We start from the raw sequence: 13,030 nt of genomic DNA on the forward strand, positions 1-13,030 counted from the left end.
ACACACACGGTGACATTAAGAAAATAGGCTACACTGTTGTACACAGTGACAGCTAAAAATGTATTTGTCATTGAATCATCCATTCAAAAAAAAGAATTCATTCAATAACAAAACAAATGCTATATGACAACAAGAAATGCTACAAGAAAAACACAAGAACTTCCTACATTTCTGCATTTAAGTTAGCTTGTATGCAAATCTATCTTAACTTCCCCAATATTGAAGGATCTGATGACAAACTGCAAGTGATGTCCCTTATTTGAATAAAAACATATGCTAAATAAATAAAGGTAAATTATTTCCTTGCACAATATAATGCAACATTAAAAACGGTGATGTATGTTTACTCATGAATCATGTTTCTCAAACTACACAGTTTATCAATCTATCCAGAATCGTGCAGCTCTATGCAACAACCCTGCAATGTATCTTCTCCATGTTCACTTAATTATGTGCGCTATTTTAGCTTTTAATTTAATATGGACGTTTGCTTACCACTTGTAACATGCTGGAAACACTTTCCCATGATGCCTCTTTGATGTTGTCACCTCCGTCCACCATGCCCTGGTAGCCCTGAGGATAAAAAAAAAAAACATTTATTGTGACATATTAATAGGCTGAATTAATTTTCCTTTCTACCAAGGCAACCACAGAATGGACACCTTTTATCTGTCACAAGCTTTCATGTACGTGCTTTGAGATCAAGGAAACAATGCTGCTTGATGGAATACCTGAATCTTTATTTATCACTGCACAACAAAGACCATAGATGCCACCATCAAATGACTACAGGCAACACATGAGATCAACCAATAGTAAACCAGGTTACACTTTATTTTAAGGTGATGTAGTTACATTGTACTTACTCAAATAAGTACTGACTAATATTAATGAACTATGTGTACTTACTATATAGTTACGGTTTGGTTTAGGGTTAGTTACGCATAATTATGTATCATTTACTGTTATTACTATAGTAAGTACATGTAGTAACATGTAACTACCTTAAAGTTGTGGTTGATTATGATTTCACTTTTTTAAATACAAAGTTCTGGCATGAAACTCTAGATGGCGCAGGCTAATAGGTCCTTTAACACACCTGCTAATTATCACATCAATATCTATAGGTCACAGATGATTGGTTCCTCCTGTTTTAGAATCCAATGAGCTGCGTGCTTAATCTTTAAATACATGAGTTAGCATTGCTTAGTAGCGCAGCGTGCTTCAGAAACCCTCCACCTTCCCCAGCTCCACCTGTATAGATCTGCTACGGTTATTCATGTACGCTATATTGTACAGCAGCAGCATGTCTTACTTGCTCACAGCAGCGGGTCGTGTATGTATTAGCAGTAGCAAGTCCCGTACTTGCTCTGCAGCAGCAGCAGCAGCAATAATCAACAGCAGCAGCAGCAATTAAGCAGCAGCAGCGTAGCAGATCTATTCCGCCAAGACCAAAAATATCTACATTGTCATATCCATTACCATACCAAACACTCCGAGAGTTGTCATGACAGAACTTCAGTTAGTGTGTAATGTTGCTGCTACAGCATAATCAACATCTGCAAAGTTACAATGCTCAAAGTTCAATGCAAAGGGAAATATTTTCTTTTAAAGAATTTCCTGCCTCCGAGAACAAGCAAACAAAGGGGGTGAGGCCATGTTGGGCTGCTTTAGAGAAGAGGAAGAGTTGTTGTTGTCGAGTGATGTTACCATACCGTAATTTTACACCAGACTGCTTCACAAACGAGGGTCAATTCAATGCTGGATTTGCACAACAGATTAACATGACAGCACATTCTAGTCCATTAGCTGAATCACACCATTACTGACAATCCTCATTTTGGCTGCGTGAGATTCTCCAGCTTTGTTGTTGTTGATCAACCGAAGCTTGAGCTGTTAAAGCTCCGCCCTCTTCGGGAAAGGGGTCCGGGAACAGAAGCTAATTTGCATTTAAAGGGACACACACAAATAAGGGCATGTTTTTGCTCGCACCCAAATAAGGGCAAATGTGACAAGCTATAATAAATTATCTGTGGGTTATTTTGAGCTGAAACTTCACAGACACATTCTGGAGACACCAGAGACTTGTGAATGGGGCATTATAGGAACTCTTTAAAATAAAGTGTTACCAAAAACCACAACCATCCAACATTCCAGTCAATTCCCTATGGACAAAATCAAGTCCCGATCTACATTTCACCTAGATACATGTCACAATAGGGAAGTAAAGACTATATCAACATTCAATTCATGTTATCTTTAAACAGTCAATGTCCTATATAAATTTCAGAGAATACATCAAAAGAAATCAAAAGAAAAATCACCTCATGGACGAAATAAACTTTAGCTCCTACATAGATTCCCATTCTGACCACTGCCCTCACAGCGGCATTCATACCTGCATGAAGAAATACAGAAAAGACTGGTGATTCACAAATTCTGATGCATCAAACACACTGTAAAACTCAGTAAGTTCAGAATACTTAAAACATCTGAAGAAACTTATTACCTCAAAACATAAGTAAACTAACTCATTTTTTTTTTAAGTTAGTAGAACTTAAAATTTTTGTGACAAGTGGGGCGGGGCCAAAAGCTGTGGGAGTGGAGCGAGTGCACAGGTGTCTCACATTAAAAATCACGCCACCAGCATCCCTTCATTCCCACAGTTCTCAGCCTTGTTCCACTCATCATAATGTTAGTTACATTCAGTTCATTTACATAAACATCACATTCAGATCTTGGTTAAATGTTACATAGCAAATAACATATGCTATTTTAATTATCAAAGAGACTGTCATTATATACTTGCATGTACATAATCAAACAACATACAGTATATATGGTCTAAACAGTTTTGCAACCCATCCTCAACCTAACCATACTCTTCACCACAATGATAACCCTACAAAACTAACATAACAGAACCCCCTTAAATCACAACATTAAACACTAACTTATGACTCCCTATGTTATTCTTGTGCAAAAACACACAAAATAACACTTAATTTCAACATTTATTTATACAGTCTGAGGCAAAGCATGCTGTGAATTAGAAACTCAATCATATTAAGTTCAGCTTACTACAATGAAATTTTGAGTTCACACAACTTTTTTCTATTAAGTACAATGAACTATCATTATTATGTGAGAGAAACAAACTCATTTCATTTAATTAATTTCACTGTTCGGTTTTACAGTGCAGAGAGTCATTGTAATCCAAGGGTGTCCAGGACTCGGTCCTGGAGGGCCACACCACTGTCCTGCAGAGTTTAACTCCAACTTGCCTCAACACACCTGCCAGGAAGTTTCTATCTATTATGCCTGGTAAGACCTTGATTTGCTGGTTCAGGTGTGTTAAATTGGGGTTGGAGCTGACAGTGGCCCTCCAGGAGCAGGATTGGACGCCCCTTAAACAATCAACAAAGATCTCCAAACCATGTGTGGCACAAATAGAGGAATGAAAGGTGGAGGCTCTGCTCAGTATGTTCACATGCTGTGACCTGACAAGTTGAATCAAGCATCTATTCCCCTGAGGCTGTATGTCCAGCCTAACCCATAGTGATGGGAGGGCTGCTGCCAGGAGACCGTTGCTAGGAAACCTAGTGCCATCAGACCCAGAACCGAACTAAAAAGGCAAAATGGGTCAAAGGTGGAAACTCTAGGAGTAGCTGTACTTTAAATACACCCTTTTCCTACGAACTCACATTATATAATTAATTACTGTATATAAATTAAAACTAGCCTAGTGTTTTATGCTGGTCCAGGAAATGTGCACACGCATGCAAAAGTAAACAAACAGGCGATGTTTCTGAGGAAAATACAATCGTCTCTTCTAGGTTGGATGTAGCGTACAATACTGATGAAGGGAGTCAGACATTGCATCAGAGAACAAAACAACGCTTCGTGACCTCTTTAATTCTCTGTTAAACATGCGCAAACGAATAAACGAGCGCCGGGAAAGGTGCGCTTTTAAAACGGAAATGGTTTTACGAGGCTTTTAACTCGCGCGCTCATGCTTGGGATGCCGTGGGTTTTTTATCACGTGAACACGGCATCATGGGAGTCTCGCTCTAATACTTGCCTGTCATCACGTAGACATTCTTCACTATTATATATTTTTTATGACATATAACAAATATTACACTCGATGCGCACAAAGATGCACAGGAAACCAGGTGAGGAAACACATAGACGGCCAAACTGCAACAGATACTCTGATCTGTCATTCATTTATTTTAATTCGTTCATAATTTAACTGCATGCCAATGTCAGCATAAAATTAGACGTACGACATAACGTAAATGCTGCGTCATGCAGCTAATTGTATAAATGTTTTATTGCATTTGTGTTTAAAGTCGCTCGAGCGCACCCAGTTTATTTATAAGCGTTGTCATGACGCTCGAGCGGTCAGTGCAGCGATGCAAGTTAATTATTTTAATTTCAATATCCATAAACTATGTGTTAAATGATTGTGTTTTAACACTAAAATATTTAATTTATTCATAAACATATTCCAATCATATTTTCAGTAGCCTAATTAACGACTGAAAACAGTTCAGAATCGCTATATAAGTACTGATAAAGTCATTTTAGCGTCATTTTAAAGCCCGGAACTGCCTCGCCTTTCTCTTTTATCATCTGTTGCATCGCTTGCGTTTTGCCAAGATGTGTAACGTTAATCATTAGATGCAAACAGGTCAATCTGCCACTGCTAGGTCGGGCAAACAAGCACACTTGACATCCTAATCCTTGTTATTATAGCCAAAAATTACCTTGAGCATCTCCGCCGCTTGTCAAGACGCCAATGGACTTCCCTGCTCCAGAGAGGTTCTCGAAGAATTTTTTACTGTCCGGCATTATTCCGCGGATGTTTTTGCGAACAGAGCAATGCCTTTAATTCCTGGTTGAAGTAAGAGCAATCCAAAGCAGGCTGGAGAGGATAAAAGGCTCCGCCGATCAACTTCTCCTCCGGTGTCGGACGTGCGTTTCGGCGCCTCGCGCGGTCCGGTAGGTTGACAACTACCGCCCCATTCTGGATTGACAGCAGCGTCAGGCAATAGTCCTGCTGATCACGTCTCATCTGGACGAATTTAGACCAATTGCTGTCCGATGCTGGGATTAAATAAGTGACAAGGAAGTCCTACTTTGCCTTCATCAAGTTGAGAGTTATTGTAAAACAATTTACACAGTAAAGATCCAGCCTACTCTAAATGTAACACGATACTCTTGTTCTTGCAGCACATGGAAAAACAGATTACGTTACAGTCATTAAGGAAGTAGCCTAGTCTATGCACTTATTTGTCACACACAAATTAGTTCATGATAATGAAACGAAGACAAAACATATTAATATGTATGCATTTGTGGTCTAGTAATATAATACTATCTATAGAACACTGCATAGCAATTGTAGTAAACAAAAGGTGAAACTCTGTCAACTAAATCTAGACAGTGGAATCTCTATATGACCTTGACATATTATTCACTCGGAGAGAATTTGTGTGTATGAGAGAGAGAGAGAGAGAGAGAGAGAGAGAGAGAAAGCACTGCCTTGCCAAAGACAGACAAATGGGCTTGTCTGGGTTTACAGCAAGAAAAGGGCAACCACATCATGCTGACAGTGACACTGCACAAAGATAAAAAGCTATAGAGCTTAATACAGATTTTAAATTACAGATTTTTTTACACAAGTTAATGTCTCTATACATTCTAATCGATTATTATTATTTATTTTATTTTTTTAAATGTGTCAAGTAATGGCATCATCTGTTGAGTCTTTAAAGAAGAGCACTCAACATTCGCATTGCACCACTGAGTTCAGCAGGAAACATATTCCGGTTAAACAACTTTTTTATTACTTAACTTTTACAGCCGTTCATTCTGAAGTAGGAAGCACGTGTATTAAAGGGTTAGTTCACCCAGAAATGAAATTTCTGTCATTAATTACTCACCCTCACGTCGTTCCAAACCTTCGTTCATCTTCAGAACACAAATGAAGATATTTTTGATGAAATCCGAGAGGTTTCTGAACCACACATAGACAGCAATGTCATTGCACCTTTCAAGGCCCAGAACGAGAGTAAAGACATAGTTAAAATAGTCCATGTGACTGCAGTGGTTCAACCTTAATTTTATGAAGCGACAAGAAAACTTTTTTGCGCAAAAACTAAACAAGGTTCTACGTCAGAACGCCGACTCAGTATTGGCCAAAGCTGTTCATGTGTGCAGCACGATGCATGCATGTGATGCTGATGCAGGAGCCGGCCAATAATGAGTCACGTTTTGACATAGAACACGGATGAATCACTGTCACATGGACTATTTTAACTATAGGTGAGTCCCAATTTGCGTACTTATGCACTATTCTACTTGTCTGGCTATCACCAGACCAAGCTCAATTTAAAATTCTGGGGAGTTTGATATGTATTTCCTACTGCACAAGAAGCGTGATCAACAAGCATTATTCACGCAATTGGATAGTCCTTCAACCAATCAGATCAATGATCTGGGTGACGTACTTTGCAGAGTGACGCGAAAACTCCAGACAGGTTTAGTTTGTATTGGTTTGTAGCATTGATCAGCGGTTTGCAGAAGCAGCAATGGCATCGAGCGATTTTTGCAGGTTGTGCAAAAACCATGAAAGTGAGTGGTATTTACACCCACTCGAGCGATTTGTTTGCTAAACTAAAGAAGTCATTTAGCATCGTTGAGAGGTTAAAAGGAATTGGATTGACTGTTGTGCGAGAGACGTCATCGTTTTATACCCGCCCAGAGCCATAGAAAGAGCTCTGTACCCGCCAATAGCGAGCAAGGTGGATAAGCCAGTCTGTGATTGGTTCCCGCAAAAGTGTAACAGAGGCAGCAGAAATTAATGTACGGGTTTCCAGACTGAGTTGCCGGGGCGAAATCAAATCGCCGGCAGATCAGGCTGGGTTTACCCAGTCTACTATTCTACAACCTTTTAAGTACAAATAGTGGGAGTTCACACAGAAAATTCCAAAAAGAAAAAGTGCACTTTAAATACCCGGATGATGCACTAAATTAACAGAAAAAACGAAGTGTGGAATGTTGGACACTTCATGCACTCAACTGTCACAGCTTTAATTACGTTAAGGGGGAGGGGTATCAGACTCCATTGTTAAATGACAAAATAACCTTATACAATTCACACACTACATGGATGAGTACATAGTCCACTTAATCCACTTTTTACGTGTATGCGAGGGTCAGCATACAGTGCTCGTGACGCAAATTTTGTCATCAGAAGAGTACCACCGTATTTTGTAACCGCACTTACTTGTAGGCTCAAGTCACACATGCACATTTCATTTTTTTTTGCAGTAATTAGTTTATCCACAAGGTGGCAACCATGCCCTGGGGGCATCGATTGACAAGGTAGTCAAAGAAAAACTGCATAAACAGAACAGACTGGAACCAGTGCCCAAGGAAGTCGACCGGAAGTTGAAGTCGGCCGCGTGCCGCCATCTTGTAGCAGAACTTCACTTGCGTTAGCATCCCATTGACTCCCATTCATTTTGGCGTCACTTTGACAGCGAATAACTTTACATCTGAGGCGTTTAAAGACTCCATTTGTCCATTATTTATTTCTAAAGATACACGACAATGTATAAAGGGCTCCATTACCTTCTATGTTACATTATGGCCCCGTAGAAACAGTTTTTGTAAAAATAGGCTAACGATTGCGTCATAACCACTCGACTCTCTGTTGCACGGTAGAGAAATTACCGTACAGATAGGAGGAGAAGCTCGCAGGCAATAGTATGCATTAACTTAATATGGCGTACTGGCGTTACATTTTAAAATACTATACAAAATAATTAATCAGAATACTTACTCCTGCTCACTCACGCCAAAGAACTCCCCGCTCAAGCTCGCCGTCTCTGCAAGATTAACGATGGCAGTTTGCATGCACAGCTACTAGAAGATTTACATCTGTCAGACAGGTTGCTGACGTCATCAAGCTTAGTTTGAGTCTGCGTGTCAGAAACGGAAGTGCTAAAAATCGCTAAAAATGGGCTTCACTTGTCTCAATTGAGTTCCAATGGGGTCGCTGTGTCCATTTCTTTTACTGTCTATGACTGGAACGCATGCAAGCTACAGCGACAATGGAGGCCTACATGGCCAAGAGAGGTAAGAAAGTACCATCATTTTACAACTCTAGCATGAAAGAATACAAAGATGTTTACATGGTTGTAATTCGTGGCGAGAGATTGCACAAAATTGTGCATGCATTGAAATAAAATGCGACCAAAATTAGTAAAAATGCCCCCAAAATTCAAAATATATGGGGCAAAAATGTCTGTGTATGAGTTCTTGTTTTTAATATTTATAACAGGATATAGAAGGCTGTTTTCCCGAATATCAGCACAATTTCAAAAGTGACAGCTGTTAGGGTTGAGATGTGTTGGTTTGGGCGTTTTGTTTTTTTCCTTTGTTGCAGGTCTTGTGATTGGGTCATGAATTGAGCGCACATGGAGCAAGAGTTTGTCGGCGCGGCTGCTCAGTTCTTGCTTGGGAGCAGTTTGTCAGGACCACGCTCTAATGTTGTGTTTTACATCCATTCATTTGCACTGACAACATTTCATTTGATGCATCCATTCACGTGCAATTCATACTGATTGACTCTACTGATACTGACTTTTTGTTATTTTGGTTAATAAAGATTATGTTTGAATTTATTCTGCCATGTCGTCTCTTACATCTTTATGTTATATTACATCTTTGAATCAATGAAAACAGTTTCAAACAAATCCATAGCTGAGCCATTCCACATCTCTGAGCAACAAAGTGATGTTTCATTACTGAATGAATCTGTGTTTTGAAGAAATTGTTTTAATGATTTGAATGATTGAATGACTCACTCACTCGTTAAGACAATGATTTGCTGCCACCTACTGGTAGTTTAAGTTTCATTTTATTTTCTTCCATCGTTTCAATTGTCTATATTTATATCTTGCGCCTGCAGCTGATAAAAGCATACCTGCGGTCCACCATGCTGCAAGATACAATATTTTTGTCTGTCTGTCTGTTTGTCTTTTTTTTTGGGGGGGGTTCATGATGGGGGGGGATTTTTTGAATCGGGCCTTCTAATTGCAAAGGCCGCCTCCATACTTGAAGAGACTGTGGTTTGAATAGATAGATAGATAGATAGATGAAAAAGCATGTTTAGGTTGACTAACATTATATGATTAAAATAAATAAAATCTGGGGGCCCTATAGTGGTCAGCTGCACTGTATGTGGCAAGGATCGTGCTGTTTAGCTTCTTTTGACAGTCTTTGGCCTCACGACCTGACGCTCTTTTGGAGGCACTGACAGTCTGAGGCCTCTTTCTCAGTCCATAAATCAGTCCTGCCATAAAAAGAGAATTGAGGTTGTTCATGAAAAAAGAGAAAGCATTAGGGGTGTAAGTGTGTGTGCATTCTGTTTTATCCTTATCTCCCTACCTCTGCTTCTCAGTCTGCCTAAGGGTGGGATGTCTATCTGAAACACAGGACAGACCAGCACACAAAGCACTAAGATAAAGAGAGAAAGAGCAAGTGCAGCATGACATACTTGACAGTGGCTGCAGGTCAGGCAGTGTGACAGTGATCAGAGTAATTCTGGTAAACGGGCCAGAGTGTCTGCTGCAGAACATATATTTAGGACTTATTTGATCCTTTAAATTATCATATAATTCACACACTTGTGACTGTATAATGTTGCATTTAAATTTGTGCAATTGAATACTTAACCACCCTTCACACTTTCTGAGCACAGGTTGAAAGATCTTCAGATTGTTAATTTACTACACAAAAAGTGAACCAAAAAAAAAAAACATACATCAAGACATTTTAATATCAGTTTCAAATAAGAAACAGTTGTACATTTAGAACCTTGCACATGTCCATTTTATTTTTACATCTGTGCAGTGCAGAAGTTTAAAATAATATATTTTTTTAATTCAACATATTTAGGCATTTTACATTTAACATTTATATTTGCATGTTTTGACATCTGTTTCACTGTTTAGTAATGACCTGTCATCGCCAATTTTTAAATTAACTTTTTTAATGGTTATATATTCCTATCATCTATATTTTTACGATGGCAAATGAACATAGGGAAAGTAAGAAAATAAGTTTGGCCCGTACGGGGATCGAACCCGCGACCTTGGCGTTATTAGCACCACGCTCTAACCAACTGAGCTAACCGGCCACGTTCGCACACGTTTCCTGTACTTGTTTCATTCATTCGGGTTAGCTAGTTAGCATTGTTTAACCATGCTACATGTAAATATATTCCCATGTATTTTTATGTCTTTACTTGCATCCGAAACCACACATACATATATTTAAAAAAAAAAAAAAAAAAAAACAGGCTTGCCAGACATCTTGCAGATCTTACAGATCATAGTCCGGTTGAGGTTACTCCATTGCGACTGACCTCGTGGCGCAACGGTAGCGCGTCTGACTCCAGATCAGAAGGTTGCGTGTTCAAATCACGTCGGGGTCAATCAATTCTTTTGAATCTATAAAACGGAGAAAAGGAATAGAACAACACAAGTGACTCATACCAAGAAAACATAAGACCTGCGATTCAAATTATTTAAAAATCTAAAATCACGTAATATATGTTTTTTCACCACAAAGAGGCGCTGTAAGTACAAACTAGCGAGGTTGTTGACGACTCTGCTACAAAGGAGCGTCATCTTTTTAATTAAGTCTCGTTGTCACATTTTTAGAATAGTCAGAGAAAGGGTCCACACTTCAATACTGGAACATGTCAAAAAGGAAAGAGGAAGAAAAAGTAGGGCTCGTCCGGGATTTGAACCCGGGACCTCTCGCACCCTAAGCGAGAATCATACCCCTAGACCAACGAGCCGACATGTAAGAGATCCAAATAACACACTAAGTCCTTCACGTTGATGAAAGGTTACTACAAACGATTTTATTTTTATTTTATTTTTTAATGCCAATCCGCGAAGGTGAGCACAAGTAGGATTTTAACATCCTATGCTTTTTTCCTATTCCACTCAGCTACTTGAATTATCAACACGTAAAGCACTCGTTATCTGCCAAATACTCACACTTAACAGATAAAACCAAAGGCAGATTTTTATCAATTAAAATGTGTTATTGTTGGTTCTAGCTACACAAATTACCAAGCAGTTTGTGATATTTTGTTAAATCAGAAATCAGAAAGTTACCTTTCCACATTGTTCTAACTATTCCACAGACTCAAAATAAACGTCAGTCGTGGTCAGTGGAGGACGAAATACACAAATCAAGTACTTGGCTAACTTGATGTACTGAAGTAGAGTGAATTAAAAATAGGCCTACTTCGTTACTGTCCACCACTGTGATACAAACATTGTAGATTTTGATTTTGTGGCTGTGAGTGTGTTAGCTTTGTTGCCATCTATGCTATGTTAATATCGGTAAAGTGTTATAGACTATAATCTATCTTATATCGGAAACAATTTACAATAAGATCCCACAATTTAAACGTTAATAGGCTAACATTAACTAACAACAAGCAATACATTTGTTACAGGATTTAATCCTTGTTAATGTTAGGTAATAAAAAAATAAAAAAATAAATAACTATTCACTGTTAGTTCATGTCAGCTCAGGTCCATTAAATTATATTATCAGATTCAACTTCTGATTTTGATAATGCATTAGTAGGCTAAATGTTGAAAATAACCTTAAAGGATTAGTTCACTTTCAAATTAAAATTTCCTGATAATTTACTCACCCCCATGTCATCCAAGATGTTCATGTCTTTCTTTCTTCAGTCGAAAAGAAATTAAGGTTTTTGATGAAAACATTCCAGGGTTTTTCTCCATATAGTGGACTTCAATGGACCCCAAACGGTAGAAGGTCAAAATTACAGTTTCAGTGCAGCTTCAAAGAGCTCTACACGATCCCAGACGAGGAATAAGGGTCTCATCTAGAGAAACCATCGCTCCTTTTCTTAAAAATAAATAAATAAATTATAAGTTTTAACAATAAATGCTCATCTTGAACTAGCTCTCTTCTTCTTCTCTATTAGAATTCCGGCAGTGTAGACACTGCTAAGTGTATTACTGCCCTCCTCAGGCCAAAGTTTGAACTAATTGTTATATTACTTGCACTATTGTATATGACAATGTAGTTCAAACTTTGGCCTGTGGAGGGCAGTAATACACTTAGCAGTGTCTACACTGCTGGAATTCAAATAGAGAAGAAGAAGAGAGCTAGTTCAAGATGAGCATTTATGGTTAAACCGTATAAAATTTAAAAAAAAATTTAGAAAATGAGTGATGGTTTCTCTAGATAAGACCCTTATTCCTCGTCTGGGATCGTGTAGAGCTCTTTGAAGCTGCAATGAAACTGTAATTTTGACCTTCTACTGTTTGGGGTCCATTGAAGTCCACTATATGGAGAAAAATCCTGGAATGTTTTCATCAAAAACCTTTTTTGACTGAAAAAAAAAAATTCTTTTTGACTGAAGAAAGAAAGACATGAACATCTTAGATGACATGGGGGTAAGTAAATTATCAGGAAATTTTAATTAGAAAGTGAAATAATCCTTTAACTAAGATTAATAAATGCTTTAGAAGTATTTGTCATTGTTGCTTCATGTTAACAAATGGAACCATATTGTTAAGTGTAATATCTAATAGATGTAATATATAAAGTATCAAATTATAGGCCTAATAATTAATTCTTTCAATGGTTTTTAGGTCTGTTTCTCTTCCTCAACTCACAATAAAGAGAACAGTCAACAACATGCTAGAGTGGTGCAGGTATGACATCACTTTGTAGGCCAAAACACGGAAGCGAATTAGCATTTTAGCACTTCCGGTTCCATCTTCCCAAAATCAGTGTTTTTTGTTTTGTTTTGTTTTAATGGGATTTTATTTAAATGCCTGAAATAAAGTTTATGGTGAACACAAGCTCAAGACACTTGTTTTATTATACGACATAAAATACATCAGTATTACCCCATTTGTGATTTTTTAAATGTGCCTTGAAAAAGGCGGTT

The 13,030-nt window shown here is 38.2% G+C and overlaps 1 protein-coding gene and 3 non-coding genes across 9 annotated transcripts in view; 1 reads left to right on the forward strand and 3 right to left on the reverse strand.

The window, feature by feature from the left end:
• Positions 1-5,215, reverse strand: part of pfkpb (phosphofructokinase, platelet b) — a 30,603-nt gene extending 25,388 nt beyond the window's left edge. For 2 of the 6 annotated variants that reach the window (XM_048162273.1, XM_048162274.1), the window contains exons 1-3: positions 4,773-5,215; positions 2,325-2,398; positions 496-573 (exon numbers count right to left, since the gene is read on the reverse strand). In XM_048162273.1, the coding sequence (XP_048018230.1) occupies positions 496-573; positions 2,325-2,398; positions 4,773-4,857 (237 nt within the window). In that variant the 5' untranslated portion in view covers positions 4,858-5,215. The remainder of the gene's footprint in view (positions 1-495; positions 574-2,324; positions 2,399-4,772) is intronic. The other 4 variants (XM_048162269.1, XM_048162270.1, XM_048162272.1 and 1 more) reach the window with 3 other exon arrangements.
• Positions 5,216-10,142: 4,927 nt separating this feature from the next.
• On the reverse strand, positions 10,143-10,216 carry trnai-aau. Its single transcript has one exon. It is a non-coding gene; the product is annotated as a tRNA-Ile (tRNA).
• Positions 10,217-10,441: 225 nt separating this feature from the next.
• On the forward strand, positions 10,442-10,513 carry trnaw-cca. The gene has a single exon. It is a non-coding gene; the product is annotated as a tRNA-Trp (tRNA).
• Positions 10,514-10,810: 297 nt separating this feature from the next.
• On the reverse strand, positions 10,811-10,882 carry trnap-agg. Its single transcript has one exon. It is a non-coding gene; the product is annotated as a tRNA-Pro (tRNA).
• Between the last annotated feature and the right edge of the window lie 2,148 nt (positions 10,883-13,030).

This window comes from Megalobrama amblycephala, linkage group LG17, assembly GCF_018812025.1.
Source record: "Megalobrama amblycephala isolate DHTTF-2021 linkage group LG17, ASM1881202v1, whole genome shotgun sequence".
Taxonomy (NCBI): Eukaryota; Metazoa; Chordata; class Actinopteri; order Cypriniformes; family Xenocyprididae; genus Megalobrama; species Megalobrama amblycephala.